Source organism: Protopterus annectens, chromosome 8.part0 (genome assembly GCF_019279795.1).
Source record: "Protopterus annectens isolate FY-2018-M chromosome 8.part0, PAN1.0, whole genome shotgun sequence".
In the NCBI taxonomy this organism is placed as follows: Eukaryota; Metazoa; Chordata; order Ceratodontiformes; family Protopteridae; genus Protopterus; species Protopterus annectens.
The window spans coordinates 153614544-153642521 of NC_056741.1; the positions used below are offsets into that span (position 1 = coordinate 153614544).

General features: G+C 41.5%; 1 protein-coding gene across 2 annotated transcripts in view; it reads left to right on the forward strand.

The window, feature by feature from the left end:
- Positions 1 to 27978, forward strand: part of M6PR (mannose-6-phosphate receptor, cation dependent) — a 648471-nt gene that overhangs the window by 363293 nt on the left and 257200 nt on the right. For both annotated transcript variants that reach the window (XM_044079663.1, XM_044079661.1), the window contains exon 4: positions 3088 to 3197. In XM_044079663.1, coding sequence (XP_043935598.1) covers positions 3088 to 3197 — 110 coding nt within the window. The remainder of the gene's footprint in view (positions 1 to 3087; positions 3198 to 27978) is intronic.

The window sequence follows — 27978 nt, forward strand, 5'->3', positions numbered from 1 at the left end:
TAAATGTAGATGTTCGAGTGTATTCACTGTTGCAGTCCAGGTTACCCACCCACCATCCCCCTTTCTTTGCTGGGACTTTTCTGTACTTCTCAACTCTATACAACCTATGTGGTGTATTTGCTTGTAGATGAAGGAAATGTTTATAGTAATATATGCATGGTTTTTGGCATATTTTTATCTTTTCAGCCTTCCTGGCTGGGGGCACCTGACATCTGGGGCAAGAAAAACAGAAGAAAATGGCGTCTGTTGCAACTTTTATACCCCTGGCAACCTGACGTCAGGGAAGAGGTGACAGCAACTGACGCCGGACCAAGACTTTGGAACTCGGGCCGACTGCGGGTCGTCTGCCCTGACTGCGGGGCGCCTGCCAGCAGGATAACCCAAGTGTAATGACTGCAACAGTGAATACACTCGAACATCTACATTTACAGTAGGTACACAACTGTACTTTTCCCTCCCCCCACCCCCTTTTCTTCTCTATACTAACAAGGGACATATTGGTATTTGCTTTCTACTGGTGGGGTTCTTCCACCAGAGTCTGGCTCCTGCTTGGGGACTCCTGACAGGTTAGGGCACGAAAAACTGATGTAATGGCGTCAACTGACTTATGTTATACTACTGATGACCTGACATCAGTCCTGAAGCGACAGCAACCGACGCAGAACGACTAAGCCTCTGGTATTCTGGCCGGCCGAGGTCTACCCTGGCAGGGATAACCCAAATGTGATGACTGCAACAATGAATACACTCTAACATCTACATTTATGGCAAGTGTACACAACTGTATGTTCTGTGGATGGTACATCCTTTATGCCCTATACCTTGCCCAGGGAGCATACGTGTGATGCATGATGTCCCTGTTACAACCTAAGGCTTTGGTATACTAGCCGGATGTCATTGTACCCTTGGTAGGGGATCCTTACTGTATGGAATACTGAAATGAAGGCTATATGACCCTTTTATTAAAAATTACTTTCATAGGTCAGGACCAAATTGAGTATTACCTTTAGCTGCATGTTACTTCCCTTAACTGCCTTATACTACCTGCCAAATTCTGACCCCTGTCACTCCTCTGGGACATATTTGTGTACCCAAATCATGTTTCCCTTTCTGCCCTTGTTTCTGCTGAGTATAGTACAGGTTGTTGGGCTTATTATTATTATATACTGCTTTGTCTAGTGTCCTTAAGATCTTTCTCTGTGGGTCTATTGCTGCATGTTGGTCTTTTTTTCTGAATGCTCTTCAGAAGTGGAGGTGGTACTGCAGTTGATTCACAAGTATCTGATGCAGTATTGACCCCCCCATTTGTCTCACTTGAACTATTCTGTATCTTAAGGCTCAAACCATCACAGGTTTTATTCTACCACATTTTTTTTCCTTTATTCTATTCATTTTATAAAAGTACAACTAGACTGGTATTTTGTAGCACATCGTGTGTATGCTCCAAACTTGGCCATGAGAAAGCAGCCAAGACCTCTAACAATAAACATGCAATCATAGCAGCATTAAGAATTGATTCTGTCAAAACTGTGGCATAAGGACAAAGTACTAAAAGTGGAGACAGAATGTGAAAAATGATTGCTCACGTTACACAAGATAGAAAAGGGGTACATTTATTTCAGCAATCAGTGAATGTTAAGAGGCAGTTGTGAGATTCAAGCTGCTATATCCATCTTTCTTCAGAATATTTTTTCCCTGGACGACCAAGGTTATTTTTTTGATGCAGAGCATGCTAAAAAGAAAATACAAATATTTGTCCAACAAAAAGTGAACTGTGGAACAGAAGAGGAGGACTCCTCTTATTCTTATGATGATAAAGCTCATAGAGACACTTTGCCAGTGAAACCTTTTCCAGTGTTCTAAAGGAAAATTCTTGAAAGCCAGAGAAAAGCACAGAAGTTGTCTAGAAGAATGAACCAGAGACTGGAGTTGGGAGATGATCAACAGGAATAAAACCAGCAACTTGGAAATTAATGAATAAATGTAGGATTACAGAACATCAATCACATTTATGAAATATGTCCGGATGGAAAGATGAGAAAAAAATCAGCAAGCAAAGGAGAGTGGTATATATTGAATGGAGTTCATCCTCAAGTCTTGGCGAGGACCTTAACGAGGTGGACCCTGTTTTTATAAAATCTCACCAAGACTACACTCAGACTGTATTTTATATAGCATATAACATAGAGAGGTGTTGGTTAAAAAATTAAAAATGACAGCTGGGAGCATGAGCGCAACGTTAAAAAAAATGCCCAATTCTGGTAGGTGCACAGGACTGGAAAAATGACAGTGTAGAATCCTCAAGACACAGAACATTCCTATAATAGGGTTAGGTCAGGCTCAGGGGGAGAATGACCTCCTGTTGTAGAAGGAAGTAGTAATCCACAAAAAAACGACAGAGCAAAACGAGCCATAAAGATGGTAGGTGTGATTGGGATTAAAGAGGTACTTGGGAACATAGTTTTGGAGAATGTAATGAGTTGGCAGGTTTAAAAATTCCTTGCAGACTACAGTGTCAGACGTACCGGATGAGCAAATTGTTGTAAGTAAGGAAATTAGCTCAATGTAATACAGGATCTGAATTGCCTTAAAGTCTAAACCCAACTGTATTAGAAGTAGTAAGAGATAAAAAGGCTGGGAGTGGAATCTTTAGAAAGAGGTTGGAGCAGATTGTGTAGAAGAATATGGGAATTGTGGGATTGACAAATGAGGTGTAAGTTCATTCAATTTCTGCCTTTCCTACCTATGTGATGTTCAATTGATAATGATTTACAGAAGATTTTATGTGATGTACAATGTTTGCAACCAAAAATGTCTAGATGTTTTTTTCATTTATATAAATGTGTATTTTCCTGTGTCATAAGTGATAATTCAATAAAAGTTTTTTATTTAAAAATGAAAAGTTAATGCATATTAACTTTCAGATAAAACATTTTTACAAGTACGTAATGCAGATGCAAAATGTAAAATGCTAACATAAATGCGTGATTTTTTTTCTACTTGGAAAGCTGGAGTAGAGTGAAAAATTTGAATAGCATGCAGCCTGAATGTGTGATGCCTTAGTGTTTTTGTTTTATTTTTCTTTAGCTGATTGGATCATGCTCGTATACAAGCAGGGAGATAAATACAACAATCACTGTAGTAAGGAGGAGAGAACAGCCATGGTGATGATTTCTTGCCTTACCGGTACATTAGGGGTGAGTTTGAAATATCACTTTCCCAGAATAGCTCAGTAAATACTTAGAATAACTGTGTGATAGGTTTGGAGAGCATTTTGTGCAGTTAAGGTGGACTCCTTTTTAACAAAATCACAAGTGCGCTTATTTTATTTATTCGTTGAATTATGTTGTTTGGAAAAGCTCTTAGAAATGGACTGTTATTTTTTTTATTTTTGCAGAAGAGGTAATTTTTGATTTATGCAGTAAATATTTAGCTGTTTGCCATAAGTCTTTCTCAGAGCTGATTCAAACAGGTGAGCAACAGTCTTGCATATCATGTTTTTGTCAAGTGATAGATATTGATGAAGTGTGAAATGATGTTCATCGTGCATACAGCTGCAGTCATAACAGATGGGTTTTCCTGACGTCAGGCGGGTCCTTGGTCGGCCGAATTCCAAAGTCTAGGTCCGGCGTCGGTTGTCGTCGCCTCTTCCCTGACGTCAGTGCGACAGGGGTATAAAAGAACCAGCCGACGCCATTTTCTTCAGTCTTTCTTGCCGCGCGGTGCCCGAAGCAGAAGAAGTTCGCAAGTGCCGGTCGGCCAGCTCCTGAGATTACGAATATCTGCAACCGAAGTCTTCTTGAAAGCTAAGTACCCCGTTGGGGAAACTTTTCTTGCCTCAGACCGATGTCAGACAAAGTTAATAATTGTATTTCATGTGGGAAGCAAATACCGCATAAGGATTTTCATTCCCTCTGCATTCCTTGCTTAGGCCCAGACCACGACGTCTCAGCCTGCCATTTTTGTGCTGCATTCAACAAACGCACCCTTAAGCGTCGGGTGGAGTTCGCCCAGCACTTTTTTGGCAAAAATTTTAACTACATAATGTCGTCGGATACTCCGACTCCAGTTTTGACTAAAAGACGCAAAGATAAGGACCGACACACGAGGTCCGCGGCCTCTACCAACACCACACCAAAGCCGATTACAAGGGGTCCGGTTCTCAGCGAGGCGCCCACGCAGCCCCTGACTACCGACGACACTTCATTGGCGGTGTCTTCTGTACCCGAGGTCGCAGGCTCTTCGGCCCACACCCTGACTACAGATACCGAAGCCACTCTTGGCGGTGAAACTCAGAGTTTAGACAGGTCTGCCTCCTCTCAAGGTGTCTTCAGGCCTTCCTCTTCTTTTTCCATCAAGGCTTTCACCAAGTCTAAGACAGCCATGCATTCTAAAAGACAAACCCCACAGGGCCCTTCTCAAGGCCCCATGCCTAAAAAGCAGATGCTCAAAATGGCTGAAGACTTAATTTCTCTTATCAGGGGTTCTCAACCCCCCTCGGAAAAAGGACCAGAGTAGAGGAAGAATCCCCCTCCTCGGACCAGGCTTCCATTATTTCAGAACATTCTGATGACCAGGAACATTCATACTCCCCTTTTGAAGATTCTGATGCAGAGGAGTCCATTCCCTCTGTCTCCCCCCCCTGAGGATTACTCTTTTGGGGAAACCTTGCATACCTTGAGGGAACACTTCCACTGGGAAGGTCAAGAGTACTCAGACTCCAAGAAAAGGCTTAGGGATTTTCTCTTGCTCCCTCAGCACAGGCCTCTGGCTATACCCCCTGTCTTAGATATCCTTGATGATGTGTATTCGGAGTCCTGCCTTAACCCAGACTCTTTATCTCCAGCCCCAGTCAAGCCTGACGGGTATTACTGGGTTCCTGACTCACACCAATTCCTATACAAAAGCCATGCGGCTGACCCTGAAACTATCTCACAGGGCCCCTAGGGAATTAAGGCCTCCACTGCTAAAAATCCTTTACCTTCAGAGAGGGATTCCAGAGGTTTAGTAAGGTGGGGGAAAAAGGTATACACCTCGGCCACCTTATCCATGAGGGCGTTAAACTGTGCCAGTTCCATATGTTAAAGTACCAACAGTTTCTGTTATCATAGTTGAGAAGCAAAATGTCACAACCTGAACAACCAGACTTGAAGGAGTTGCAGGATTTGATACATAGTGCAGAACAAGTAGGTAAACATACCTTGCAATGTTGTTTTGATGCTTTAGAGGCCTCATGTAGAGCTGCTGTTACAGGATCAGTCATACGTAGACATGCTTGGCTCAAAGGGCAAACCTTGCCAGATCATGTCAAAGCTAAATTACTGGATGCACCTCTGCAAAAAGATGTATTGTTTGGTGTTAAAGCTGAGGAGGCATTAAAGAAAATGGAGGAAAAGGCAAAATCAATGCAAACAGTGAAAGATTTCCTACAGGTGCAACCTCCACGTTTCAGTAGAAATTGGCCTTCAAAAAATTGGTCCTTTCCAGCCACGGACAGACCCCAAAGAGGTAGATACAGGCGCCCGAGGGGTAGAGGGCAATCTCAAGGATCGTTTAGAGGCAGACAATGGCAAGCACCTACCCAAAGAAGTAGTGAGGATAGTTCACAGCCATTCAGAAAGCAGAACCAATGACTTTCCCCTTTGCATGCCAAGCAAGGCTCAAATGGCAGCACCTTTAGGCGGAAAACTGGCATTATTTTCGAAAAATTGGCATATTGTCACAAAAGACAAATGGATCCTGGACATTATAGGCAGAGGGTACAGATTCCACTTTCACACCCTTCCAAAAATGGGAGGCATGCCATACCTGCCACACAATCAAAGGGCAGAGGCACAAAAACAAATTTCAGATCTCATGGACATGAAAGCTATTCAAGAGGTACCTGCACAAGAACAGGGTCAAGGTTTTTATTCCAGACTATTCCTGGTACCAAGGAAGGGCAAAGATTAGAGACCTATTTTGGACCTATCCTTCCTAAACACATTTTTACTCGTGCCAAAATTCAAGATGCTCACATTACAGCAGCTTCTTCCCATGCTGGGCAAGGAGTCTTGGCTGGTAACATTAGACCTCAAGGAGGCATACCTGCATGTCCCAATCAGACAAGATTGCAGAAGATACCTCAGATTTCTTGCAGGTTCAACACATTATCAATTCTCTGCATTGCCCTTTGGCTTATCTACTGCGCCCAGAGTGTTCACAAAATGCCTGGCATCAGTAATTGCTTACTGCAGACTGCAAGGGATACAAATATACCCATATTTGGACGACTGCCTGATCCAAGCGGACAGCAAGCACATACTTCTGAAAAATCTGTCTTTTGTAATAAGGTTGTTGAATTCCCTGGGATACACAGTCAACAAAAAGAAATCAAGGCTAATTCCCTCTCAAACAATAATTTTCCTGGGTGCCAACTTGGATACAAACACCCAGATGGCCTACCTCATGCCAGAGAAACAAGGGCAACTAACTCAATACTTCAGAAAACTGGCAACTTTCACCAGGCTGACTGCAAGGAAAATCCTGCAGGCTCTGGGATTCATGGCATCTTGCATCCTACTAATCCCATGTGCAAAGCTGCATATGAGGAAACTTCAATGGTACCTGAAAAACCTATGGTCTCAGCACAGCCACAGCTTGGAAACAATATTACCACTAATTCCATGTCTTCAAAAGGAATTTCTGTGGTGGGCTCAAGCATGCCAAAGAAACACAGGTCTCCCATTCTGCAAGCCTCAAGCAAGTCAAACCATCACAACAGATGCCTCGGATTATGCCTGGGGGGGTGCACATGACAGATCGGTGCATTCAGGGCAGATGGTCCCAAAAGGAAAAGCACCTACACATCAATCAAAAGGAAATGCTAGCAGTAATAAATGCTATTATAGCTTTCAAAGACCTGCTACATCCAGGCCAGCTACTGATAAGGACAGACAACACCACAGTAATGTGGTACTTAAACAGGGAAGAACCCACTCATACCCCCTATGCAGGCTAGCCATGTCTCTTTGGAACATGGCTCTGGAATTGCAAATCGAGCTTCAAGCACAGTTCCTGCCAGGCAAGGAAAACACGCTGGCAGACAACCTAAGCAGTACTATGACAGATCCACACGAATGGAAGTTGCATCCTCAAGTTTTTTCAAAGATAATTCAGGCATGGGGAAGGCCAGACATAGATCTCTTTGCCTCCCACAGAAATCACCAGTTGGCAAAATTCTGCTCAAGGACCTTTCATCCACAGGCCTGGAAAGTGGACGCACTCTCTTTCAGTTGGACAACAATGACAGTATATGCCTTTTCACCTCCAAAGTTCTATTAAAAGCCAGAGCAGACAGACCAAAGGTGATTCTCATCGCTCCAGACTGGCCAAGGCAACACTGGTACCCACTCCTGAGGAGCCTAACGCATTCCCCACCATGGATCCTGCCTCTAATGCCTCTTCTACTGACTCAGCACAACTTCAAAACTCTTCACAGTCAGCTGAAAACACTCAATCTAGCCGCATGGAAGATTCCTTAAAATCACAACAGACCCTACTCTCCAAGGAGGTACAGGATGTCATTTTGGAGGCCAGAAGACCTTCTACTAGAAAAGCCTACTCCGCCAAATGGAAACAGTTTTCTGCTTGGAATGAGAAAAAGGGCCAGAACCCTGGAATACTGAATTTACCTCAAATATTACAGTACCTAGCTGAGATGCTAAGCAGTGGACTTTCATTCTCCTCCATCAAAATCCATGCCTCATCCATTTCTGCAGAATACAGCACTGATCCTCCTTTATTCTCTCACCCCCTCTTAAGGCAGTTCCTCAGAGGGGCTAAGAATATAAAACCCCCAAGGAAACAACCAGTACCTGCTTGGGATCTCAATTTCATTCTAGAGAAACTAACTTTGCCTCCTTTTGAGCCAGCTGCCTCAACAGAACTGCAATATTTGTCCTGGAAAACAGCCGTCCTACTGGCTATCACCTCAGCTCGCAGGGTTTCGGAACTACAAGCCCTCATGGCTGCAGTGTCAGTGTCACAGTCCACACTAAAAGAGCATGTCTAGCCTTTGAATCTGCCAGCTCTTTTCTGCTATGCACACATCGCATATTAATCCTAATTTTCACTATGGAAACTTTGCCACATTCAGTTTCTAAAAAAATTAAGCCAAAGAACTGTTTATGTGGCTGCCACGTTATGAGAACATGCAATGGCTGAGAAAATTTAAAAAAAAAAAAAAAATTCCACAAGTGTTTATTTGGCTGCCATGTTATTAGCTAGACCCCACGTCTGCCAATTTTTATTGGAGGCTTGAGGAGAAAAGCTCCAGCAACAGGACATTTACAGTTTTCCTAAACATGATTAGTACAATGATAAGAACTTGTTGGTTTTCTTTATAGTATACTAACTTGCTATTATATTTGTGAGTGTTACAACTGGAATATATACAAAAGGCAATAAGACTAACTGCAATTAGACTAAGGAATGAATGGAAAATACAGTAGTGAGTGAATGTTGGTTAAAAATAGCACAGAAGTGTGTTAGGCTGTATTAGATTACATTGTTAATAAGCTGAACACATGATGTTTACTTTCTTTTCTTTCTCAGAACTGTAGTGCATTACCTAATGGAAGTGATGTAGTGCTAAAGGGAGGGACAGAAGTAAACGAGAGAGAGATATTATAGCAAATAAACGAGGAGTTGTCTGACCGGTACAGCGGACAGAGTATGCGTCAAGTTTAAGATTGCAGACTTGGTATTTTTCATATGCAGGAATAAGTGGGTTGACTAGCCTGATGAGGAGGAACATGAACAGAACCAGATGTCCTTTGTTTGTTTTGAGTTAGGTTTTGTAATAGGTGATATTCTCTGCCTTAGGTGAGCTGGAGTAGACTTCCAGAGATTGGAGAAAGAGTGAGAATAAGTTACGGTGTCCTGATTGAAATCACTGGTATTTCTAATAAATTACCCCTGACTTCGGCTGGAGTACCAAATCCCTTACCTTCCAAATATTGTGCATTCAACTTATGACTTCATCTCGCAAGTGTAGAGGCACAGTGCAATGAAAAAGTATTTGCCCCTTCCTGATTTCTTATTTCTTTGCATGTTTGTCACACTTACATGTTTTAGATCATAAACAAATATACATTTTAGACAAAGATAACCCAAGTAAACACAAAATGCAGTTTTTAAGTGATGATTTTATTTATTAAGGAAAAAAAACTATCCAAACCTACATGGCCCTATGTGAAAAAGTAATTGCCCCCTAAACCTAATAACTGGTTGTGCCACCCTTAGCAGCAACAACTGCAATCAAGCGTTTGCGATAACTGGCAATAAGTGTTTCACATTACTGTTGAGGAATTTTGTCCCACTCTTCTTTGCAGAATTGTTTTAATTCAGCCATTTTGGAGGGTTTCCGAGAATGAACTGCCACAGCATCTCAATTGGATTCAAGGCCGGACTTTGACTAGGCCACTCCAAAACCTTCATTTTGTTCTTTTAAGCCAGTCAGAGGTGGACTTACTGGTGTGTTTTGGATCATAGTCCTGCTGCAGAACCCAAGTCCACCTCAGCTTGAAGTCACAAACTGATGGCCGGACATTCTCCTTCAGGATTTTTTGGTAGAGAGCAGAATTCATGGTTCCATCAATCACAGCAAGTTGTCCAGGTCCAGAAGCAGCAAAACAGCCCCAGACCACCACACTACCACCACCATGTTTGACTGTTGACATGATGTTCTTTTTCTGAAATGCTGTTACTTTTATGCCAGATGTAGCGGGACGCACACCTCCCAAAAAGTTCAACTTTTGTTTCATCAGTCCACAGAATATTTTCCCAAAAGTTGTGGGGATCATCAAGATGTTTTTTTTTGACAAAAGTGAGACGCGCCTTTATGTTTTTTTTGGTCAATGGTGGTTTTCACCTTGGAACTCTGCCATGCATGCCATTTTTGCCCAGTCTCCTTCTTATGGTCGAGTCATGAACACTGACCTTAAAGGAGGCAAATGAGGCCTGCAGTTCTCTAGATGTTCTGGGTTCTTTTGTGACCTCTTGGATGAGTTGTCGCTGTGCTCTTGGAGTAATTTTTGTAGGCCGGCCACTCCTGGGAAGGTTCACCACTGTTCCATGTTTTCTCCATTTATGGATAATGTCCCTCACCATGGTTCCCTGGAGTCCCAAAGCTCTAGAAATGGCTTTGTAACCTTTTACAGACTGATAGATGTCAATTACTTTGTTTGTCATCTGTTCCAGAATTTCTTTAGCTTGAGGCATGATGTTTTCCCTTTTGGGATCTTTTGTCCTACTTCAGTTTGTCTGGCAGGTTCTATTTAAGTAATCTCTTGACTCAACAGGTATGGCAGTAATCAGGCATGGGTGTGGCTAGTGAAATTGAACTTGGCTTTCCCAAAAATGTGATTAACCATGATTTTAACAAGGGGGGCTATTACGTTTTCACATAGGACCATGTAGGTTTGGATATTTTTTTCCCTTAATAAATAAAATCATCACTTAAAAACTGTGTTTTGTGTTTACTTGGGTTATCTTTGTCTAATATTTAAATTTGTTTGATCTGAAACATTTAAGTGTGACAAACATGCAACGAAATAAGAAATCAGGAAGGGGGCAAATACTTTTTCATTGCACTGTATATAAGATGGCATATGAGCGTGAGTCCTCATTCTACCCAACTGCCAGCCCGAACACAAGTTGCATATTTGTTGGATTCATTGCTGTTTGGTCATTGGCGCCATTGCTTAGAATTGTCAGACAAGTTCCCCATTGAGGAGCCTGTTTTTCTGCCGGTATTATTTATCAGCTAGGAGGGGTAAGTGCATGTGCAGTAGGCAAATCCCATTCAAAGTTTTGCATGCCTAGTGCCTTTTTTGCTTAGGAGCACAACACTACTGTAAAGCTTGCACCTTCTTTTAAGAGAGACTGCAAAGTTTTAGAAACAAAGGATTATTTTCTCTTAATACCTTCTTGGAGACCCAATGTCTTAAATGCTTGTCCCATTCCAAGATGGCGGAGTCTGCATACCTGGGGCTTACCTTCTCCAAGGCCTAGAGAAGAAAGTCAGTCAGCTCTTTGACTCCGATATACCCACTGATGTTTCAGAACCTGTGGTACGTCTTTTTCCTTTGAATTGAACTGTCCCATGCAGGTACGGTATGGTGCAAGGCCAAAAAAAAAACAAAACAAAAGTAAATTCAAAGCAAAAGGCCAGCACTCAGTCAGCTGTCCAGGTCTGCTTATTCTTTGTTATGATTATTATTATTAATCATGTAATTTCATCTATTAATCAGATGGCTTCAGTACATATTAATGCATCCACATAAAAATGGATGTACAAAAACACACACTATTGGTGAAAGTGTCAGCATACCTGTTTCATCAAGCCTTCATCAGTGCAGTATCATCAGGCAGTCCTATTCCATCTTAAATACATCATCCTTTGTTCTTATTGGTTTCTATAAATGTTCATTAAGACCAGGTGCACATAAAGTGCCTAGCTTTATAATCCACTTCCTTTGTTTTTGATGTAACATAGTATGCCACCCAGCCTTGTCTTTCTTATTTAAAACTATTTTTCAGTAATAATAAAATTAAATTTGGCAGAAGTATGTTTATAGTATGTTTGTATAATGCATTGGATGTTCTTGCACACATAATACCTCTCATATGCTCCGACATTCTTAATTTAAAGTGACGAGGCATTTGCCCCACATAAAATGTGGAGCATGTGCACATTACCAAATACATTACCCAATCAGTGCTACAGTTTCCATAAATCCTAATATGAAAAACCAGTGGTGTATTTTGTGAAGCTATAGTGTCCACAGGGATGACATCCTATTAGAGGTCGTTCATCCAAGCCAATTTGGCCTGTACTTATTTTTTTACCAACATATTCCTTATAATGATTAAACCAACCCCCTGTAGTTTTCCCTTTCCTATATGAAAAAAAGACAGTGGAGGGGTATTAAATCCCTTAAACAGTCATCCATTAGCAAGATATCCCAATGTTTTGTACTAAATTGGAAACCATACACAATTTTTTACCAATTTAGTACAAAAACACTGGGATATCTTACTAATGTATGATAATTTAAGGGATTTAATACCCCATTCTTCTGCTTTTTTGGAAAAGGACACCTACATGTACTGGAAAGATCTTCATTTTAATGTGATTTTTCGCATCCTGAACCAGCACTCCAGAAAGTTCCTCTGCTTCTGGCTGGGAACCAGTCATTACCAATTCAGGGTGCTGCCCTTTGGTCTCACCACAGCCCCCACAGTGTTCACCAAATGCATGGCAGTGTAGCAGCTCACTTGAGACTGCAAGGATTCCAGGTGTTTCCGTACTTGGACAACTGGTGCATTTCACTTCGACCAGGCATCAACTGATAGAAGCAAGGGATTATGTTCTCCAGACCTGTGCATACTTTGGAATAACTATAAATTACAAAGAATCCCAAATTACTCCAACTCAGTTTAGAGTTTATAGGAGCAGTACTGAATATGACAACAACCATAGTTTCTTTTCCATCCCATGAGACTTCAGAAAAATCAGAACACAGGTTCAAAAAATACTTTGCAGGAAAAGAGTATCTGCTCATCTAATTTTACAGGCTCTAGGCTCCATGGCAGCAGCAGTAACTCTACTTCCCCTAACAAGATATCACATGAGAATTCCACAATGGCTGCTGGCATGTCAGTGGTCTATGCTATACCAGCTCATGTCAGATCAGATTTTGATCATCAGTCATTGCAGAAAAGATCTAGCTTGGAAACATTCCAAAGAAATTCTCTTGGGCCACCCCTTCTTCCTTCCAGAACTCAAGGCCATACTGACCACAGACGTCTCCCAGATTGGGTGGGGTGGGGCATTTTCTGGGCAACACCATCCAAGGCACTTGGTCCCCCTTAGAGGCCAACTTGCATATCAGTATTCTGGAGCCAAGAGTGGTGCTTTTAGCATTGCCAACCTTTCAAGCTGCTCTTTCTGTGGGAACAGTTGTGATTCAAATGGACAATATGTCAGTACTTTGGTACATCACCTAACAGGGAGGAACCAAATCTTACTCCCTTTGTCGAGAAGCACTCAATGTGGCAGTGAGCAATCTCTTCAGCTACTTTCTGATAGCAATGCACATTTCTGGAAGTGGCAATGCGACAGCAGACAAACTGAGCAGATGTATTGTCCTGCCTCATTAGTGGTCTCTCAATCCAATCCAGAAATGATGGAAAGGATTTTCCGTTAATAGGGTCAGTCTTGCTGTGACTGGTTTGCCTCTCCCCTAAAAAACAAGTGCAGTAACTACTTTGCCTTGATTCCCCCCTCCAGGGAGTCACCAAGTGACGCTGTTCTCCACACTTGCCCCCCCCCCCCCCCCGGACTCCTATATACTTTTCCCCCGATACCTCTAATTCCAAAATTCTTACAGAAAGCACACAAGCTGAAGAGCAAAGTAATCCTCATTTCACATTATTGGCCTCAACAGATATGGTTCCCCTTTTTTGACCTTATTTGATTCAATGACCTTGGACTCTGCAACTGGCTAAAGACCTTCTGTCCCATCCAGACAGATTAGTTCATCCAAACATTCTGAACCTCAGCTGACAGCAAAAAGTTCCTCCAGTTCCATTAATTGCCAGGCAAGTTAACTTCTCTTCCTGGTACGTCAAATTCTTCTTGCGTCTCATAAGCATTCTACCCATAAACTCTCTACTAATAAATGGAAGAGATTTACCTGTTTTGCTTGTGAAAGGGATATTGACCCCCTTTTCTGCATCCAGTGATAATATAGCTTCTCTTTTCAATGCAGGAGCTTCCCTGTTTAGCATTAAAATTCAACTATCTGCAATTTCAAATTTCTGTAATAGGTTGGAAGTGTGTCCCTTGGCTTCTCATAAACTTTGTAAATCCTTTTTAAAAGGAACACGTTTGTTGAAACCTCTATTTAAGGATCCTACTCCACCTTGGGATCTAAATCTGGTGTTACAAACCATTGTACGTTCCACATTTGAACCATATGTCCACTGTGATCTGAAGTATTTTTCATGGAAAACGTTATTTTTGGTGGCAGTAACCTCTGCCAGAAGGATTTCACAAATTCAAGCCTTATCCTGTAGACCACTTTATCTGATTTTTCACAAAGATGGAGTTTCATTATGGACAAATCCCACTTTTCTACCTAAGGTAATGTCAGAGTCTAATATCAATCAAACTATTATTTTACCAGTATTCTTTCCTAGTTTTATGAACAAAGGTGAATACTGTTTTCATTTGTTAGCTGTTCACAAACATTTACATTTTTGTCTACAGAGAACAAAAAACATATGAAAACATGACCAACTGTTTGTCTCCTTTTCAAGTGCAAGGTCTGGTAAACCAGTCAGCAAGGTGACCTTGACCAGTTGACTCCAAGATCGTATATGTTTTGTCTATGACAAGAAGAAAATTGATTTGCCTAGGCCTGTTAAGGCGCATTCTACAAGATCTGTAGCCACTTCAGCCATTTTATAGTCTAGAGCTTAGCCACTTCAGCAGTTTTCCGATCTAGAACTTCAGTGGATGATATATGTGCAGCAGCAACTTGGGCTTTTCCCCATACCTTTATTACTCATTACAAATTGGATTTGGTCTCCAAGGGAAGAGCATCATTTGGTTCAGTGGTGCTCAGGAATGTCCTTCCTCGAGTCCTCCCAAGGTCTACGGTAGCTGGGGACTCTGCCCCATATGTCAAGGATAAAATGAATATTGACAATCTCAGATAAAGAAGTTATGTACTTAACATAACGTTCCGTCTGTTTTCCATTTTCATTTATCCTTACGACTCCCCTCCCACCATCTCCCAGCCTTTGAAGATTATTTGATGGGGTGGATAATGTACAAGTAACTTATTGTGGTCATTAAAGTTAAGCATAAGTATGGCTTTCATTGAGGCTTCCTTATCTGTCACTTTTATATCTAATCTGCAAACTCTATCTAAAGTAATTGGGAGAATAGGATTGTGGGTAGAGTTGAAACTCAAGAGTTTTTGGCCTGCGAGAGCTGTAGTAATGTCAGAGTCTGTCCCAATATTAGAATTTAACCCCATATGTCAAGGATAAATGAAAATTGACAGCACAGATGGAACATTATAGTAAGTACATAACTTCTTTTTTTCTGTTCCTCCAGTTCTGGAAACCTTTTGGATGCTTTTCAGTCTACTTCTGCTACCTCTGACTCTCCGCCTCCAACTCCCAAAAGGCCAGACAGATTTTAGATGGTACCCGACAACCTTAAGTTTTGTACAAAAATCCTGCAGCAGACTCTTCTGCAGTCTTTTTCATTGGATAAACCTTCTAAAATCTTACCTAGTGCAAATGCCTTTCCTTTAGAGAAGGATTGCATGTCTGTAGGTAGGGGGGGGGGGGCTACACTTCAAGGCTATTAACTACACAGATGACCAAATACTTGGTCCAGTCTCCCCTCCTTAAATAAAGCACTGGTGGGTCTACAGGGAACAGAGACTAAACAGCTAATGTTAAGCTTACTTAATCAGGCTTCACAGGTGGGCAGATACAGCATTAAATGCAGTTATGATGCTGTGGAGGCATCTACAGGCTCTGTAATTTGCAGGTACATATGGGTGCATAACCAGCCTTTAACTGAGGACTTCAAACTAAAATCTTGGATTCACCTTTAGACAAGGATCTCTTGTTCATTCTCCAAGCTGCCAACTTTATCATAACCACCAAGAGCAAGGTAAGACTATGAAGGACTGAAGACGGCTTCTGTTAACTTCTGCACTTATGTACTAGAGGAATTAACTTACTAAGGCTACGTCTTTTGTTAGACTGGACCATAGAACAAAAACTGAAAATGCTGAAAACGACAAGCAGGTAAAATGTATGGTCACTGCAACACATCAACAGCACAAACCAGCCAAGGCTTGATAAAAATGATTTATTGAAGCACTTTTCGTTTGCTAAAATAAGCAAACTTCTTCAGAAACCATTAATAACTTTTAAAAACATGTAAATAGTCACAGCTGTTACTGATGAGCCAATCACAGCTCACGCATTGATTATATTTATTATGTTTATTATTTTCATTGTTGTTATTTTGTTGGAAATATGATCTGTTAGTATTTCATACTTTGCTGACAGTTGTTTAAATTGTATTATTTTATTAGTGGTATTGTATGTAGGTTAGTTGCCTTTAAGAAAGTGGTTAAGCAATGCGTGAGCTGTGATTGGTTCGTCAGTAACAGCTGTGACTATATGTTTTTAAAAGTTATTAATGGTTTCTGAAGAAGTTTGCTTATTTTAGCAAATGAAAAGCACTTCAATAAATAGTTTTTATCAAGTCTTGGCTGGTTTGTGCTGTTGACGTGCTGCAGTGACCATACATTGTACCTGCTTGTCATTTTCAATTTTTGTTTGTTTGGACTTTGGCATGACAGAGAGTCAAAGCAGTTTCAAACCCAGCGTGACACCGGAGTTATTGAGGGGCTGTGATAGTGTGGAGATTGACACACTAGCTAATGATGATACACCGGTAAATAGTAAGATTTTGGACTCTTTGCTATTCAGGATGGAGTCCATTTTTCAGAGACTTGACCGGTTAGACACCCAACAAAGGGAGATTCGTGATGTGTTACTGGTCTTGGCGCGTTCCAGCTTAACTACTCTACCCCCGGTGAACGTTAGTAACCAGGAGGTAGTTACTACTATTACCAGTTCAGCTTCAAGGTCGGAAGCAGTTACAAGCTCTGCCCCAGTATTGCAGGGGCAACATATTCAACCACCGGTTTCCACGGAACTGGCAAGTTTGGTCGGCAGCTCGGGAGCGTTAGGACCACCAGAGGTCCGTAATGAAAGCTTATTGGACGACTTGTTAACTCAACACCCTCGTGCTGCTATTAGTTTGCCTGCTGTTGGTGAATCCAGTTTATTGGGACTTCCGGAGATAAATAAATGGCTCTCTCAGAGCTTTTCATTCATCAGTGCTATACCAACGAATACGGAGTCCCAGCATCATGATAAAGGTAACAATATTTTATTATTGGACATAGTGGCTAAGCTTAAATCTTTGGATGGCCACTTAGTAAAGCTAAAAAAAGTGCAACTTGAAATAGCTTATTTCCGTGAATGTTTGTCACAGAAGGTGGTGCCAAAAGGCTTAAGACACCACCAATTTCCAACTAGGTTAGTCGCCAACTCAATTTTTCATAAGGAACTGTTAGAATTATTTGACCACCAAGGGTTTGCATTGTTGGACCTTATGGTTAAGCATTATACCATTTGGGTTAGCGAGCTTAGCACCAAAGTAGCAGAATTGGATACCAGTATTAAATTGGATGCTGACTTTTACTGGTACAAATATGAATATGCTCGCATGTTTTCTAGTATAGATCAATATTTGGCCAAATTGAAAAGCAATAAAATAAAGAAACTTGACCGTGACTGTAAAGCATATAAGGAGGGTTTTGCATATCCAGTTCCTTCAGCGGCTCAAGTTTGGCAAGACCTTCCAGTCTCTAATTCACTGGTTAATGTTGATAGTGATACAGTGGAAAATAATCAATACCAGTGTGAGAATTATAGGTTACAAACTGCTACAAATCATAATAACTTTAATTCAGCAAGTAATGTGAATGTTGATGGTCAGCAAGAAGTAAGGAGGAGTGAAAGGTTACTACATCTTCAACAGGATCAGAACAGGAACGGTCAGTTAAACCAAAATTCAAATTTTTGGTCTGCCAATTATATGGGGGCCAAACCAAAACAGCAGAACAATTACCTGATGAACAAATCGCAACGGAAATACAACAAACAAAAGACTTAATTGTAGAAACATTTGAGCATTCTGACATTAGTCTTGTGCCTGTTGTATTTAATACAGCATCGTCAGAAGATATGTTAGACTTTAATTTGCCTGAGAGTGATATAGGTATTGAACTTACTGGAAAGTCTAGTGACTGTTTAACATCTAAGACAGTTATTATCATTAATAAGACAGGTGATTTCAAAGTATTTAAATTTTCTTCTGCTGTTATTTCTTCGGACATAGTAGACTTTTTGTCTAAAGGCTATACTTATGTTCCTGAACAAAAGCTTAACTTAGTGAAGACTGTTATTGATATTAAAGTCTTCACCAGGAAGTTAAACTTCAATTTAATGATGGGTGCTGTAGCTAATGACTCTAATTTAAATCAATTCTATATCCCCAGTGCGTTTAACCCTCCTTTACATCCTTTGTTGCAAGTCTTTGAACAACTATGTGAGTTGGATACAAGGCAGGGTATTAAAAGTGGGCTGCCCGCTACCGCTAAACAAAGTACTAATCAGTTTGAACACAAATGTTTTGAGTATATTAAAACTCAGGACATACGTATTTGTAAACCAGATAAAGGTGGGGGCCTGGTGGTATTTGATAATGTGGATTATGTAGAAAGGATGATTTCACTATTAGATAATCCTGCATACATTATGAGTTTTAGATCGGAAGTAAATAAAGCGTACAGCTCCATCAAAAATAGTACAGAAGATTTATTTATTGAGAGGAGGATAGAGCAGAATATTTATAATTATATGTTTACTACTTACCCCAGGTACCCTTGCATGTTCAGGATACCCAAGATCCACAAGGATATGGTAAACCTCCCTATGCGACCGTTAGTTGACGGCTGAGGTTCACCTACTTACCCTTGTGCTAAAGTTGTGGACGCAATCTTACAAAAATACTTGATCAAGGAACAACAAATATGTAAAGATTTGTGGTCATTTCTTAAAAGAATGGACAGCTTGGAATTTAACATGGATTACAACTTCCTCACAGTAGATGTGAGGGATTTGTATACATGTATACCTCAGGATGTAGGAATTGAATTGGTAAATTCGTTGCTAAAGAAATATTGTGCTCCTGATAATGAGGTAGCACTGGTTACAGAATTATTGGAAAGTATTTTGTACAATAACTTCCTTATGTTTGGTGAAAATGTCTACCTACAAAAAGTTGGAGTAGCTATGGGCTCCCCATGTGGGGCAAGTATAGCAAATTCAGTAATGGCCCATTGGCAATCCGAATACATATTTAAGAACACAAGTATTAATGACCTGATTATTTATTATACACGTTATTTGGACGATATTTTCATTTTGTTAAATGGAGATGCTGATACTAGCAACTCCATTGTACAAATGTTTAATGAGTCAACTCAATTCCTACAATTTACAGCTACCTTTAATAAAGAAGCCATAGCTTATCTGGATATTTGGATATCTAAGAACAGGGATTTAGGTGGTTATGTTTCCAATATTTCTAGAAAGAGCACTTACTCCAATTCTTTCTTACATTTTTCAAGTTGCCACCCTTGCTATCAGAAGCGCTGTGTGATTAAAGGGCAATTAGTGAGAGCTGCATGGATTGTAAGTAATGATCAAGATTTTGTGGAGGATTGCCAGCTATTGAAGTCCATGTTTTTTCACAGAGGGTATCCAGTAAGGTTACTTGATGATTTAATAAAAGAAGTTCAGTACAAGAGATTTAATGGGGATATGTAAACCTTTGTTGGGATTTAAACAACCTATCACCGAACTGTCAAGTTCTATGTTAGATCCAAATGACACTATGGTATGCAGCCCTGTAATTAATACACAAACTGAAATAAATTTTATCACCACATTTAACTTGTATAGTTATTTTTTTTGGATGTTATTAAGAAAAATTGGGGTTTATTTAGAACCAATTCTACCATCTTTGTTAAAATGGGTGATATACCTCGGGTAACATTCAGGAGAGGTAGGAATCTAAAAGATATACTTGAACAACGACGGGTTCACCCAAAAATTCCAGGGATGTTCAAATGTCAAAGTTGCAATTACTGTAAATTTGTGGATAACATACACTCGGTAATAGTGGATGATTTCCATATTAGACTAATATCTAGGTTTAATTGCAACTCAAAGATGGTTGTTTATATAGCGACACGTCAGTGTTGTCCTGCATTCTATGTAGGCAAAACGGAGCGTAGGCTCCGGGAAAGGATTTATGAACATCAGTATGCCATCGGTAAGAAAAAGCAGGACAGCAAAACATGTCCAGTCCTATATGGACCATAGATTTAAATTTTCAGTTATAGATCAGGTGAATATAGACATAAGAGGTGGTCCAGCACCCTTATGCTTAGAAGAGTTAGAATTGGCATGGCAGATCAAATTAAATGCCTATAGCCATCCTGGGTTGAATGAAACATGCTCCATAAGTAGTATCCTTAAGTTAGAGTCTTGGGCGATGATGCCGTGTTTTTCATTAGGTAGTCGCCTGGTTTTAAAAAATAGTATGGGTTAAAAAATAGCCTGTTTTAAAAAACAGCAAGTAATAAGTATATAGTATATTAAGCTTATTAGATTATATTTATTATGTTTATTATTTTCAATGTTGTTATTTTGTTGGAAATGTGATCTGTTAGTATTTCATACTTTGCTGACAGTTATTTAAATTGTATTATTTTATTAGTGGTATTATTGTATGTAGGTTAGTTGCCTTTAAGAAAGTGGTTAAGCAATGCGTGAGCTGTGATTGGTTCATCAGTAACAGCTATGACTATTTATATGTTTTTAAAAGTTGTTAATGGTTTCTGAAGAAGTTTGCTTATTTTAGCAAACGAAAAGCGCTTCAATAAATAGTTTTTTATCAAGCCTTGGCTGGTTTGTGCTGTTGACGTGCTGCAGTGACCTTACATTGGACCATAGAACAAGTCGGAAACACAGGACAACACCCAGAAAGAAATTCCCAGATAAGCTTCACAAGGTTTCCCCATCTGGAAGGCTTCCATTTGGAGACCATATTTTAATCCTCCTCCTTTCCTCCCTGCCCTACCTCTCTCCAAAAGTCTGACCCAAGTTTTTGTCACTTAGGGAAAAAATTAAGACAGACAAATTAGTACTCTCTGCCACAAAAAAATGGATTTGATATTGTCTGTTCCTCAGTGGATGTGTCTTCCGGTCCAACTTTGGCCACTTTCCGTCTGATGGATCTGTTGGTGTTCAGATCATAGAGTATGTGATGTCCCACTCTAGGTCTGTAATCAAGGAGCCTGAATCCTCACCAGTGACACTGAAGAGGGACATTCACTTGAAATACAAATGGGTACACTCAGTATTTCCAGATGCAGACCTCTCTGCATCAAGAACAATTTCTCTTAAGCGCACACATTCAGCCCAGGGTCTGAGTTTCTCTGTCCATCTCCCTCCAGAACCACAATAAGGCTTCATACTGGCACAGCTTCAGAGATGAGTCCTTAGCCAAAGTTCCAAGCCAAGTCCTCTAACACCCTTTCTGCAAAACCAGTGCCTTGTGTCCCTGCTCCAAGCAGCTGGCACACACGCACGTTGAGACTTGATTACACACACACCTGGGAAAGGTTTGCACAGATTCACCTGCTGTGCCCCCTTCTAACTAGACTATAAGGTAGTTATCACTGCCACCATAACCCCTGCCAGCTACTTTAAGGCTCTTACAAGTATATCCAATTATTCTTGAATGAAAGTAATATTAATAGAAATGGTAATATTGACCAAACACCAAGGCTTTCAAGAGTGGCCAGAGTTATCACCAAATAAATAAATATGTGCAAATACTCTCAGAAATTAAATATTTTCTAAAAAGGACCAGCCACAATTGAAAGTTTCACACATTTATAAAAAAACATTGTTTAGCTAGTGTCACTATCTATTCCTGTCACTATCTATTCCTGACTAAAAGAATTACTGTTCCTACTTACTGAATAGAGCAAGGCAAAATGAGTGAGGGGTCCTTTGTTGTCCAATCCAAGACAGAATACAAAACGTTGCTGAGACTTCAGTCTCCTCTAATATTAAGACGTTATTTCTGTACAGAATGACCAGACATAGTCTGGTCATCTGACTTCTGTTTCCTATGCAACCCCCACTGCCAGAAGCTGTCCAGGTTTAGCACCTATGAGTTACTATACACACCTGTAGAGCATTCCTTAGATGTGATGCAGCTGCTAGAAGTCATAAAACCATTCCACTCATCCTACAGGAGCTACAACCTATTCTCTAGTACAGACATTGCGTCTCTGGCTCCATTTAAAACTGTGGGATAACATCTTTATGGTTTAAACCATAAAGTAATTTAATTTTAGATATGATTTTAAAGTCAGGTGGATTAACCTGTTCCCTTCCAGTATATGCTGTTGCAATGTATACATTTAATTCAGTTACAGTAAATACATGTACATTTATTTTTCTTCCAGCAGAGCACACTGTTGATGCATTTTAATACTAGCAAATCTCACAAATACATTCCTAAACACAAGCACTTGTGCAAATCAGTTTGATACTCAAATGGCATATAATTCTTTACAAAGTTTCAGATAGCTGTGCTGGCATATGTTACACATCCGTTGCCCAGGAGACGAGGGTAAAGCATCTTTATTGCCTTTGCCTGTGACTGAGGAGCCATTTCAGAGGGTAGCTATGGATATTGTGAGGCCTCTTGAGTACCATATTTTAATCCTTCCCCTTTCCTCCCTGTGGAGGCATGGGTGGCAGTGCCTCCTGTCTTCACATCTCTTCCCCCCTTAAGACTCAAGCTAGTTTTTCAAGTGCCTCTTGTGAAACATTGTTTGAGAGGAATGAGCCTCTCTGGGTATACATTATCCCATACCCTGTCTTGAGATTCCATCTGTCTCGGCATTGCTGACCCCACTGCAGTGCTGCACTGTCATTTTATATTCCTGCGACCCTTGGCTCCACCATAGTAATTTGTCATTTTGCTGGCTGGCTCACTGTAGCCATAGAGATCCCCCTCAGACTCCTCCTGCCTCCAACTGCAACTACTTAGCACCAGGGCCTCCCTATCATAAGGTTTCATCATGTTAACATGGTACATTTTGTGCCCCTGCCTCCACCCTAGCAGTTCTACCATGTAGTTAACATCACTGACACTTCTTACCACCTTGAAGGGACCCTACCAAGCTGCCTGCAGCTTATTGTGTCTGACAGGAATGGAAACCATAACCTGCTGCCCTATAGCATACTCTCTGGCTTGAGCATTCCTGTCATACCAGAATTTTTCTGCTGTTGGGCTCCTGCCAGGTTCTCTTGCACTAAGCCCATGAGCTTGCCTGAGCCTTGTCCTGAGGTTTAGGACATATGGCACAACAGACTCCTTTTGGGATTCACACTCGCTCTCCCACTCATCACATTTCAGATCTAAAAGTCCCCTGACCCTGTGCCCATACAGCAACTCAAAGGGTGAAAAACCTGTTGATTCCTGGGGTATCTTTGTGTAAACAAACAGCAGATGGGGCAAATATTTATACCAGTCTCTCTCAAACTGGTCTGCAAATGCCTGTAATGTGGTCTTTAGTGTAGAGTTTAATTTCTCTACAAGACCATTAGTCTGGGGATGGTAGGGATGCTCTTTATGTGCTTCACCCCACAGTGCTTCCACAGACAAGCCAGCAGGTCTGACATGAAATTGGCACCTCTGTCAGTTGGTATTTCACTTGGGAAACCTACCCTGCTGAAAAGCTCTTAAAGCATTTGCCACCTTCTGTGCCTCAGTGGTGGACAGAGCCACTGTCTCAGGCTATCTAGTAGCATAATCTACTACCACAGGATATAGTTCTTCCCTTTGGAGCTTGGGGTACTTAGAGGCCTCACAATATCCATAGCTACCCTCTGAAATGGCTCCTCAGTCACAGGCAAAGACAATAAAGATGTGTTGCCCTTGTCTCTTGCCTTGTCTACTTTCTGGCACTGCTCACAGATCCTCCAGTACCCTGTTACATCCCTTGCAATCCCAGGCCAATAAAAGTTCTGCATAATATGTATCTTGGAATGTTTTATGTCCATATGACCTACAAAAGAAATGTCATGGCTAATAGTGCCACATGGTAGGCTGTAGGCACTACCAACTGCTGTATCACCTCGCCCTCTAGCCCTCCCTCAGGAGTCCACTCTGTATACAGTAAGTCTTTGTTCCAATATGCAGAATCCCTTTTTTCCTTCAGAATTAGGTGCCGTCTTGGCTACCTCCCTCAAGCCTCTTATTGTAGGGTTTGAGAGCTGAGCCTGTCTCAGCTCTACTTTTGTGACACTTCCCAGCTCCCCTTCCACAGGAAGTCTGGTATCCTCTTGACAGCGGTGCTTCACTGTCATCCTGGGTACTACCACTTATCAATGCCCTTGCAGTCACTTGGTCGAAGGGAACATCAGTACCTCCCAGCAGCTGTAGCTCACCTTCAGGCTCACTGCTGCAGGGTAGCTCCTTCCCTGAAATAGCCAGATATGAGGTTTGTCTGGGTCTCCCCCAGGCTACCAGATCCACATGCCTGTCTCCAAGCCTGACTGCGTGTAACTGCATGCTCACAAGGTACTGCGTTACCAGAATCATTTTCTGTCAAAACATCTGCTGCAGGGATGTCCTCAAATCCACCTACTTGCTTGCTTGCTTTTCCATCCTCCCAGTCAAGTTGAACCCTGGCCAAAGGCATTTGGAATGGGGTCCCTCCTAAAGTTCTGACTGGAGTGGACTGCCCAAGCAAGTACTGTCCTCTTTAACCAATGTAGGCTTCACAATGGTTAAGTCAGAGGCTGTCTTTCTCTTAGCAGTGGCTTGTTTTCCATCCACTAAGGTAGGGTATAACCTCTTGTGATAGCTGGTACCCCTGTTGTCTCCAGACAACTTGTTACTGGAATACTGTTATTCCCACTTGCTGGCTCCCCCACCTTTTGCTCTCCACCTTGCTTCTGTGGACATCTATATGCTATATGCTACATGACCCCACTGGTTACATTTAAACATTTAACCCTGGATCCTGGCCCTGTACCTGAATTAGTGGCTTCCCCTGTTACTGGTGGACTCGGTTGGGGCAGTTTAGGCTGCCCACCATGGGTTCCCTTATTGTGCAGCACTGGATATCCCTTTTCTGAGCAGTGATGCACGGCTTGCTAAGTAGAGGTCCCCTTTCTTCCCCAGCTCATCTGTAGAGTTGCATTCTCTGTCTGCCAACCAGATTCTCATGTTCTCAGACAAAGTGCTAAGGGCTTGTTCCCTCACCAAAGGTCTGCCAGCCCTTCAAAAGTGGTGACCCGACACCTACCCATCCATCTTTGAAAGCAAGTGCTTAACTTTGCAGTATAATCACACACACTTTCATCTGCCTTGCATCTATGCTCATGAAACTTTTTTCTGTAAGCTTCAAGTGTTAACTTAAAGCATTCAAGTAAACATTTATTGACTTTTTCATAGTTTAAACAATCAGTATCAAACCATTTAAAAACTGCACTTGCAGCTTTACCATGGAGTAATAGGGTCAGGAACCGTAGCCCTTGGTCAGCATTATACTGTTTACATACTCTTTCAGATATATAAATTGTCAAAGTTGTCAGAGTCTGTAAATTGTGGAAGAAATTTACTCCTTTATTGCTTTTAAGGTTCGGTTATTTCCTCCCCATGACCCCGATGAAGAGTCAGCATCTCCCTCTCATGTTGATGCTGCTTCTCATTTTCTTCAGCCTCTGAATACCACAGTGTTTCTGCTGATTCTCTCTCTAAGTTTGGTTTCCAGTTCAAGTCTGTCTAACTCCAGACAATTTTTTAAGTCCTCTGAGGAAAAGGTGAACTGTCCTGTTTCTGAGGGCTGCAACTTTCCATCACCAGCCTGGTTATGCTCTTGGTTTGCTGGTCTGTGACTAAGGCTGAAATAATTTCCTCTTTAGTCAGGATGGCATACACCAGTCCTTTGGCTTCGCATACCTTGGCCAATGGTTCTTTGTCAGTTTGCCATAATCCTCTGCTGACATTTTTGCCTGCTGTCCCTGACTAAACTAACAAAAAAACAAACAAACAAAGTTGTGATATGAAATTCTGAATGTTGACCATGTGGCTGCTGAGGGAATGCACACCTTTAGTGACAACTGTTTAGAAACTACAGAAGTTCAGTATCCGCACCACTGCTCACCAACAAGTGATGTGTCCACTCTGGGCCAGTAATCAAGGAGCTTGAATCCTCACCACTTACACTGGAGAAGAATGTTCACTTGGAATGCAAATGGATGTACTCAGCATTTCCAGATGCAAACCTCTCTGCATCAAGCACAATTTCCCTTAAGAGCACACAGGGAGCACACTCAGCCCTGGGTCTGGGTATTTGTACCGGTCTCCCTCCAGGACCCCAGTAATGTTTTTCACTGGCACAGCTTCAGAGTTAAGTCCTTAGCCAGGGTTCCAGTGCAAGTCCTCCAACACCCTGTCTTTGAAACCGGTGCCTTGTGTCCCTGTTCCAAACGGAGCTCTCACACACACACACACCTGGGAAAAGCTGGCACAGATTCCCTCACTGTGCCTCCTCCTGCCCAGACTATATGGTAGTCATTGCCACGAGAACCCATGCAAGCTACTTTAAGGTACCCAGTTGTATTTGTGTGAAATTAATATCAACACAAATGATAATGTTGACCAAACAGCAAGTCTTTCAGGAGTGGCCAGAGTCATCACCAAATAAATATTTGCAAATACTCTCAAAATGTAACTATTTTTTAAAAAGGACCAACCACAATGAAGAGCTTCAATATATTTAATAATAAATGCTAAATATGTAATGTGAGGTTGTTCAATCTCGCCTTCATTATTACTGATGGGTTCAGAGCCGAACATCGGCTCCAATTCGGCCAAATAGCAAAGCTTGAGGCCAAGCCCTATCCCACAATGCACCACTACATTCCCCAGATCTAGTTTGCCGCTTCAACTGATTGGGTGATGTTCTTCATGTTTCACTGTTGCAGTCATCACATTAGGGTTATCTGCTTGCAGTAGCCCTCAGTCGGCCTGATTATCAAAGTCTTGGGGTCCTGTGTTGGTTCCTGTCTCATCTTCCATGACGTCAGGTAGTCAGGGGTGTAAAGCATGCAGCCGACGCCGTTACATCAGTCTTTCTTGTGCGGTGCCCGAAGCAGAAGCAGTTCGCAAGTGCTGGTCAGCTGACTCCTGAAATTTTCATTTTCGAGTTTCAGAACTGAAATCTTCAATTAAAGCTAAGTACCCCATTGGGGAAACTTTTTCTTGCTCTAAACGGATGTCAGTAAAAGTCAATAATTGTATTTCTTGTGGAAAGCAAATACCTCATAAAGATTTTCATTCGTACTGTATTCCTTGCCTAGACCCTGACCACGACGTACCTCGCTGTCGGTTTTGTGCCTTATTTAAAGAACGAACTATTCGTCGTTGGTATATTTAAGTTTCTAAATATTTTGGTACTTGGTTCAATTATCTATATATGTCTTCAGTAAGCAACCCGACTACCGATATTCCGAAAAAACACAAAGATAAAGACAGAGACATGCTGCCTAGGTCCAAAGCTGCCGACGATGCTTCTCCTAAGCTAGTCGCCAGTTCGCTGGTACTCAGTGAGGTGCTTTCGTAGCCCCAGATACCCGCTACTTCTGATTCGCAGGCCTCTACTGAGACCCATTCAGAGTTCGGTATGCCGCGAGATGCTTCAACTGTGGAACCTGCGGATGTCTCTACCTTGGATGGGTCCGGAGCCGCTGTGCAGGCACCGGCTTCTGAGAGTGTATTCAGGCCTACTGACCTGCATATTAAACCAATGTCATCTTCTTCTTCTTCAAGGCCTAAAACTCGAACCATGCCTAGAAAACCGACGCCCAGACCGCACGGTCAGGCCTCTATGCCTAAAAAACAAATAAGAATGGCTGTGTAGACCTTATTACTTTAATCAGGGGAAGCCAACCTTCCCCCTCTAAGAGACCTAGGACTGAATTTGCTTATGATACTTCTGATCAGGATACTGAAATTTCTGTTTCCTCTGATGACCAGGATTTACCCTTATCTACCTATGAGGATTCTGATGCAGAGGACTCCGTTCCCTCTGCTTCCCCTCTAGAGGATTTCTTTTTTTTGGTGAAAATTTGCATACTCTTGGGGACCATTTTCACTGGGAA